The sequence below is a fragment of the Clavelina lepadiformis genome, chromosome 1 (assembly GCF_947623445.1).
Source record: "Clavelina lepadiformis chromosome 1, kaClaLepa1.1, whole genome shotgun sequence".
Lineage (NCBI taxonomy): Eukaryota > Metazoa > Chordata > Ascidiacea > Aplousobranchia > Clavelinidae > Clavelina > Clavelina lepadiformis.
Window position 1 is genome coordinate 4,650,876 of NC_135240.1, and position 9,156 is coordinate 4,660,031.

The window sequence follows — 9,156 nt, forward strand, 5'->3', positions numbered from 1 at the left end:
GCGATCACTTTATCATTTCCCTGTAGCATTACATGGAAATATTTTGAGTCAACTCTTGAAGTAAATCCTAATTCATATAATTTCAAATCATTTTCAACAAAACTTACCAAGACTATAAGAACTTTCCAGATGCTCAAAACGTTGTGTTGTTTTAGAAATAAGTTTACCTCAATCAATGCTCTTAGTAAGAATGTAATGGTTTATCAAAAATATAGAAAAGCTTTTCAAGACGAAAACTTTCAAATATTCATTGGTGTATAAAAGCCGCTTTCTGTCGTATTTTCGTTTAACAAGATGACTTCCTGGTTCGCCTGGTCTCAGGTACCGAGCAGTATTCGCCTCATTTGTGAATTCTGACTGTGAAGCTCTAGTGGCAGAAAGATAAGCACCAGTTAACTCGTGGTTGGCAGTGACCATGTTAATAAAAAATTACTTTAACGCTGATGTTTTTTAAGAATTGACTCAGCATGTTGTTGTAGTTCTAATCAAAGTAAAGATGTTATTTGATGCACCCCGATCTCATGTGTTTTAAATTTCTGAAATACTGTTAACAACGTAGTGTATACTTTAAACAAGTGGTTTGTGGATATTATTTTTTTTGAGTTTTTTGAAAACTAAGCCGGTCTAAAGAGATCATATTAGGTGAAGACAAAAAGTCATGTTTCAAAAAAAATAGCTTGAATTTTAGTAAGTTAACGTGAAGCCACATTTTTTGTACTAATTTAACTTAAAATGTACAATAGCTTTTTCACTATGAATATTTTACTACTTTCAATTTATTTTTAGACACCGGCCAACTTAAATCTTAATTATCTGCTTATTACGTTTCTTCACCTGAGTTGTTCTTTTTAAACTATTATTACCTATTATTAGGACTAACATCTTTAATCTTTCTGTTTTTGTCGTGCAACTTTTTCATTTCAACAAAGATGGAATTATATTTTTTCAAGATGATCTCTATTGGCTGTTGATATAAAAAGATGTACTTTTCGTGTTCTTAGATGTTAATTACACCAAGTTGAAGTATTTATGTATATGTCAGTGTTTGCCTATTATCACCTCATTACTATTGTTTCTTCAAGTTTAAGAATAACATTATTGTTCTATAAGTACAAATACATGCTCTTAATTCCATGTTAAAGTCTATTATTTTTGTCAACATAAAACATGAAATTATGGCAAGCAAGAGTAAGCATATATTATCTATTCAGTTGGAGCAGCATGTAGCTGGTATTTGTTTAATAGTTTCAATTTAAGTTAGAATGTTATTTTAAATGTATTATGAAAGTATATTAAACTAAAAACTTGTCTATACATGGAGAAAAGAGTTAAATGAGAGAAAACATCTTGCATATTTTACAATATGAGATAAATATTCATGAAAAGGTTTTAGCCGTTACAATTTAATTTCAGGTTTTAAAAATTGTAACAATCCTCATTGTTTTCTTCAGTACCAGCAGCACCCAGTAATGTCCGCATCACCAATGTCCAATCCACACAACTCGATGTTAACTGGGATCATACAAATGATGGCATACAAGTTTTAACGGAATATCGAGTGTTATATCAAACTGCAGGAACCACTTTTACCAAAGACACTGCAAATGCCAATACAAAATCCTTAACAATCAAAGGACTGACTGCCAACACTGATTACTCTGTCACTGTTATTGGTTGGAAGAATACTGAGATATTCACTGATGAGAGCAATCCACCAGCACTGGTAGCCAGTGAGTAACTATAATTATTTTTTGAATTTTATGTAGCTCAGTTTTTAACAATTACTTTAAGTTTTCACTATTTTTAGCTTTGTCATCTAAAAATAGTTACTATCAAATTGTTGATTGTTGCCATAAAATGAATTTGCTTAGTGACTGTCATAATGGTGTTTGATGAACGCCTGTCAATAGTACAATTTATAATAAAGCTGGTATTCTTTAGAGCAGGGATGTCCAACCTGCGGCCCGCTAGTCATTTTCACTACAAACGTATGTACTTCATGTACCCATTTTTCTTGAAATTTAATAGGTTTTGCGGCCCATTCAATTATTTCAAGTGACAATGCGGCCCACTATAATAAAAGGTTGGACATCCCTGCTTTAGAGGATCACTCAATCGAACGTTGCTAGAGAATTTCTGGCCGTGTTGTTAATGTGTTCACCACATTATAAATGTGCGGAATCCACTTTGTTTATGATAAGAAAAGCGTTTAAAGATGTGTGTGTTCACAAAAATAATTATTATAATAAAATAAATAAGAGAGCTCTAATTATTTTTAACACTTTATCCTTTGAAAACTGTAAATATTCTGGATCAGTATTCTTCGATGATGCACTATTTTCAAAATACATGAAACATGTTATTTTTATAAATGTGTATCGTTCCCTTTATTGTATTAATGTAAACAGTTGGGTAGAGCAAGACAATTTTGTTTTAAACAATTTTTAGTGAGCATGTGTCACTTCCGCATACATACATTAGATAAAAGTTAATGAACATTCGCTGTAGGTTTTTTTAACAGGAGCCTCCGACCTGTGGCCCATTCTACCGTGTTAAGTCTTTATTACAATGTGGTCGTCATGGATTCAATTTTATTGGACTCCATAAACAGACTCATTCGGTTTTCATTACAAGTTTATTGGTGCTATTGTAAAAAATTTGTAGGTGCTAGTCATTTCGCACAAAGCATATTTGGCCACAAGTCAACTGTGTGTTTTATTTGAATGTGGTTGTTGTGAAAGGCATTTTTTGTTTAGATGTGGTTTAAATGTGGCTTTTTAAACGTGAAATTGACTTTCTGCTACGGGACGGGGGAGCTTGGTAGGCAATGAAATAATTAAACGAGAAGGAATAAATATCAAACACTTGAAATTTTAAAAAATTTTAATAGTTTTTTTTTTCTTGCGTCTACCACACAACAGTTAAAAGAATTGTTTCTGGAAAATAGATTGTTACATTTTCTCTTTTGGAGTTTTCGTCTCTTTTGCTTGGGTTCGATTCGCCGGTATCATTATTTTTGTTTCGTGGTAGTAAAAAGAAGCTGAGAACCCTGGTTTCTGAAGGCTGTGTATGTTTTGCTCCAGTGCTATATTAGCATCCATAACCCAATCTATTCTGCCGCTTCTATATTGGTTTGATTAGATTAACTGAAACTGTAAAACATACTTCAATACTTCGCCTGATTAAGTAGGGGTCGTGAGTACATTTAAAATGCTGAGTTGCTTCTAAAAAATGTTGCTCATGTTACTTATAAATAAGCTCATTTGTAGCTTTCAGCAAACCAACATCAGTGACTCTTTCCCCTTCTTCATCTTCATCAATTGATGTGACTTGGCATGCCCCAGTTATCAGTGGAGCAGGGTCAGCAACCATCGCTGGTTATAAAATATCTTGGACACCACCACATAATTCTGGTGTTAAAACAGTGTCTGGCACAGCAACATCAGACCAAATAACTGGCTTAAATGGAAACACTGCATACTCAGTGACTGTGGCTGCCATGAGCTCAGCAAGTGGAGCTGGAGCTCTTTCTGATTCTAAGTCTGCTGCAACAGGTAGACTGATATCATTTGTACTGATAGATGATATTCTCATGTATTTTAGTTTTATTGTTAACTTTACACAAATACTTTTATTGTTTTATTATTAAATAGTTACAAATAGTTTTATTGTTAACTTTACTTTAAACAAATTTATGCACATAAATAAACTTATTATGCTTTAAAACTCAGCTGTGGAGTAGTGTGACTGGTGCAGTTTTCAAGAAAATGATTGAAGTTATCTTGATATTTGATTTTATATTGTGCTGATGTTTTTCTTTATTCCTCTTACCTCAGGCTTTTTAGATTTAACCTAAGGCTCCTCCTCCTTCTCTATTTAACCTAAGGCTCCTCACCTAAGGCTTTTTAGATTTAACGATTTAATGATTCACTATCAAAAAAATGCATTTTCAATTGCAAGCATGAAGGAAAAATATAAAATTGACTGCATTGCCATGAGATCGGAATAATTTACAACATTGAATAAGATATTCTTAAATGTGTTTAGGGATTGCAAAACCAACTGCACTGACCACTGGAGACAGCACTTCTTCTACTATCCAAGTGACATGGACCAAATCACCATCTGCAGGGGATGCTGTTGTCATTACTGGTTATGAGTTAGCATGGACACCAGCTACTGGTGGTGGTTCAATGATGGCCACCACAGATGGTTCAACACCAACAACCATAAGTGGATTGAACTCCAACACTGAATACACCATACAAGTAATTGCTACAAGTGGTTCTGGAAATGGAGATGCATCTGATGCAGTGACAGGAACTACAGGTAAAAATCAAGAAGCAATGAAGCTGGGCAAGTTTTAAGAATTTGAAACTTAATTTAAATGTAAACAGTGTTTTAAAGTTTTTGAGAAGTGCTATAAAAAGGGATATGGTCAATGCTTATTCAATGGTGCCTGAAGAAATTTGGTGTGGTTGGGCACTTTTCCATAGCAGGCATTTTAAAGGTTGTGCTATAAATTTACAAAACTAGTTATGCAACATCAAATATGTTAATTATAATATGCTGTTGTTTGAAAATGTTGTCACGCTATATATTACATGGTATGACATGACTAGGACGATTATTTTTTAACTTGTCAAAAAAGTCAAAATAGGTCAAATTTATAGCGTTAGGTCAAAAATTGTCAAAATTGTTTACAAACTGCATTGTCGTGGTGTCATAGAGGTTGCACTGTCAGTGAAATTTTCATTTTACATCTTACAGTTACACCTTGTAGCCTACTTTATACTTTTGTAAATGGCCCATTGTCTACGTATTGTGAATCATAAATCATTAAGTGAAATAATTAGGTTGATATTGTGTGATGCTCAACACACCTCAAAACGTGTAAAATTTTTGGTCCTAAGTCATTTTGCGGCAGCTGTAGGTTAGGTGCAGCCTCGATTTTACTTTAGATTCTTCATGAATCTTAAGTTTAGACAAATGTATTGAACAGTTTTTTTTGTGTCTTAGTTTTTGAGTTTTTTGGCAGTGATTCGTAATTAGCTCATTTCCATTTTCAAAATAGGCCAGGTCTGTGTTCAGATTTTTTCTCTTCTTTACTAAAATAAACTTTAACTTTTTGTACAATAATGAGTCATTTAACTACTTGAGATCTTCATTCGTCAAAATTTGTCAAAAAAAAGTCGAAAGTTGTCAACATTTTCAATTTTTAGGTTAAAAATTTTCGTTTTTTATGTCACAAAATAATCGCCCTAGACATGACATACAAAAATCATTCAAAGTTAAATATTAAGTCATGCTCTTGCATATTTATTTAACTTCTCTAATTTGATAAAGGGAATAAGATGCAGTTGTTCATTGCTTTGTACACCTCTGTGCAAAGCTCATGTCGGACTCTGCTATATTTCAACGTGTTGTATACTATACTGCTTGTAGCTCACTTCCAGGTTGTATATTTGTAGACTTACGCATGTTTATGTGCTGTACTACATATAAGCCCACTTATAATTTTCCTCATTTCTGCCACCATCTTTTATGTATAAACAAATAAATCAGGTGACTACTTAATGTTCAATAATGTACGCTTCATCTTGAAGCTGTAAAAACAGTATATACTTCATCTGTGAAAGCAATATTGCATTATATGAATTTCCATATGATAGCAAAATATCTTATATAGCTTAGCCTGCACCAAAGCAGTTATTCTGATTGGATGCCAAAACCAATGTTCCCTCTAAGCTGCGCGCGTGCGCAAATGCGCACTGCTGATACGGTCTCCGCGCACAGAAAATCTGTGCTGCGCACAAGAAAATAATCCAATCTGAATTGAAATTAAAATAAACGCATAATAATGGCCACAGTGCGCACGTGGAACGTCTGATGTTGCTCACAGTGGTCCAAGGGACCGCTCAGGGAGTTAGTGTGTTTGCTCAGACTCATAAAAAATTAGAGGGAACATTGGCTAAAACTACTGTTTAATTTTGAAAAATTGAAACGTTTCGTCCCATCAAGTTGTAATGGTTTGTTTCAGAATAAAATCAAGTAACAAGTTTAGGATTAGCCATTTGGTTGATTATTTTGTTGCCGCTGTAGTGTTTTTATTTTAATGCTGCGTAGCTGAAAAACAATAGTTCTTCTTCACCTGGATTCAAACACTGATAATAACATTAACATGATGCTACGAGTGGTGCTGGATATGGACATGAATGTGACAAATTTCTAACAAATGTGATTTATTAATTGTGTTTTGACTTCGTCCCTTTTCTAGTTTGGGCAAGGATATATATTTTGTTTAAATATCGTTTATATTTTTAGTTCCCTTGCAAGCTTCTCAACCAACAAACAGCTCAAATCCAACCATCAACTCAATCACACTACAATGGACACCTGTTAGTGGGGATTCCCCTTCTCTTAAGTACAATGTGAAGTGGAATCCATCTGGATCTACAGGATCTAGCACCAGTGTTGTGGAGACTTCTACAACGATCAGTGGTTTAAATGCGAGCACAATATACAATTTCACAGTGACAGCAGTGAATTATGGGGGAAGGGCAGATCCGTCAGATCCAGCCATGTTCTCTACATGTGAGTCTACACAAAGTGATTTCTAATGTATCTGGAAATAGACTCATCATTTTTATATGCAATGTTGTTTTGCAATGATCCATCCAATGAAGCCATTTTAACTGGTATGACAGAGCTTTGAACAGTTGATGCCTTGTTTTACTGCAGTAGAACTCGCTTAAGTCGCCGACTGTCGCTTGGTCCTGGCAGAAAACCTATTGTTTTCTGTAGTATAAGGTTTGGCTAACTCGTCTACTCGCTTAACTCGTCTACTTCTTTAAAATACTTTGTCAGCATGAACCGGGTGAACTTAATATGATCTAACTACACTACTAATGTATCACCTGGCTGTCTGCGATCCAAATTAACTTAACACAACTTTATTGTATGCCACAATGTACATTTATGAAGGAACCGGAAACTTTGTTTAGTCTGTTTTTATCAGTTTTAGTTTCTCTGCAGCTAAACATGCTACAGTCAGGTGAAGCAGCTTAGCCAGAGATTACAGAATGATGAGAGAATGTTATTTTCTAGTTCCCAATCAAACTAATTCACCAATCTTATCTCGACCTTCTACAAATCGCACAACTCAAATAAATGTTGAATGGAATAAACCATCTGGTGGTGATGATATTGTGGATTATGTGGTGGACTGGTGGCTTTCATCTTCGGATGGTTCCATAACATCATCATATGTAGTGCCTGGTGTGGCTACCACGGCATACATAATTGAAGGATTGACACCAGGAGAGACTTATGATGTCACTGTGAAAGCTCGTAACTCTGCTGGTGCTGGTCAACCGTCACCAAGTGCAAAGCACACAACAAGTGAGTTTCTTATTGATTATTTTAATACTTTGGCTTTGATTGTGTGGATTTGTGTAAAACAAATTTCAGCAAAGTTAAAGTGTTAAAGGCAAAATATTTGTTATCTTTTGCCTAATTATTTAACCTTTAGTAAAAGTACTTTTTTTCAATTGTGTTAAACTTTCATTTCACTTTCATTTCACTTTCATTTCACTTTCATTTCACTTTCATTTCACTTTCATTTCACTTTCATTTCATTATGTTTGGATTGTAACCTTGACACGTTTACTGTTTTAGTATTTACTCATCGCCATTTCCACTTTTAGCTTATCACAGGATGAACTTTACCTGAGATACCTTGCTCTATGTGTTTGTGTGTTTCGATGAACTTAGTTTAAGACACCTTTTTTGATATCTGTTCACACTTTACCTTTTGTTCACTTTATTAAGCTTTTGACTTACTCCGGTGAGGAATTATTTATTGGGTATTATGAAAAACAATGTTGGTTTTCGAAATTAAGGAATTGTCTTTAATTTGATTTTTTTTAAGGAATTTTTCCTGTTGTCAGTTTACCATGATTAACTGATTATGCTTTCATGCAAAGGTTTGTGATTTCAGATAAATTGGCGCTCAGTTCATCGTAGTCAACCATGATTTTTATTGCTGTTTGAGTAGTTGTAATAGTGTCAGTGGCTCTGTGGTTGTTAAACGCTGTCTGGTCTCCTGTATCTATTTATAGGGCCCAATATATTTGTTTAAGGACAACAAAGTACTTTCAGTGTGTGTTTATGGTTACAAAATACCTTTGAGATTTAATAGCTGCTCTGTTATTGACGTGTTTACTGAACGTTGTTGAGCAAACTTTCACTTCGTTGTAGTTAAATCTCTTTACATTTTTATTTCACGAAGTCTTGTGTAAAATTGTTGAACGTGCTTAATTTTACTCCTCTTGTACTTATTGATTATTCCTATTAAAAAAAAAACGGTGAAATTTCTGATTAAATATTTTGTTTTCTGAATTCTGATTCTATTCTATTCTATTTAAATTTCTGATTAAATGCAGACTTGCTTACTGCATTGTTATTGCACTATTGCAATATGTACTGTATCATCAGTTTCCTTTGTAAGGTGATTTCTCCAAAACATCCTGCTGATACATTTTACTATATTATTTAGTCCAGGGCTACTCAACTGGCCTGGCCTCAACTGACCTTTTCAGTGTTGAATCCGGACTTTATCTGTCTTAGTATTTACGCAATTGAAATTGTTCATCATAAGTTTTGTTATTCCTACTTATTCAATTAATCAGCAAGAATGTAAGTGGTAAATTAATATCCATCCAGAGAATTTTTATATTATATACCGTATTTTAATACATTTGTATGACTGTAAGTTATTTCATGAGAGTTATAACGGACCTCAGCAAATTTTGAGCTTTTCTAACTGGACCTTTGCTAAGAATAGTTGAGTAGCCCTGATTTAGTCTGTTATTTGTATCATGCCATACAACAGTACATTTCATGCTGTATTTTGCATTATTTTGCATTATACCACTCAGCAACACACTTCATTTTGCAATTTGTAATATGCAGTTTGTAGTTTACTGTATTATTTTATTATGTTGTTAGATCCAGATCCTGTGAAAAACTTCACTGTTAAACAAAACTCGAATGAACCAGACAAAATACTTGACCTAAAATGGAAAACGCCAAATGGAACTGGAGATAATATAACGGTGACAAATAACAATGCTGAATAACTTGTTCCCAGTGTTG

General features: G+C 33.9%; 1 protein-coding gene across 1 annotated transcript; it reads left to right on the top strand.

Moving 5' to 3' along the window:
- The first annotated feature begins 1,175 nt into the window (after window positions 1–1,175).
- LOC143448792 (fibronectin-like) lies at window positions 1,176–9,140 on the top strand. The gene is made up of 7 exons (XM_076948666.1): window positions 1,176–1,188; window positions 1,452–1,730; window positions 3,270–3,554; window positions 4,048–4,329; window positions 6,325–6,594; window positions 7,108–7,401; window positions 9,010–9,140. The coding sequence occupies exons 1-7, from the start codon at window positions 1,176–1,178 to the stop codon at window positions 9,138–9,140; spliced, it is 1,554 nt and encodes a 517-aa protein (XP_076804781.1).
- Window positions 9,141–9,156: the final 16 nt, after the last annotated feature.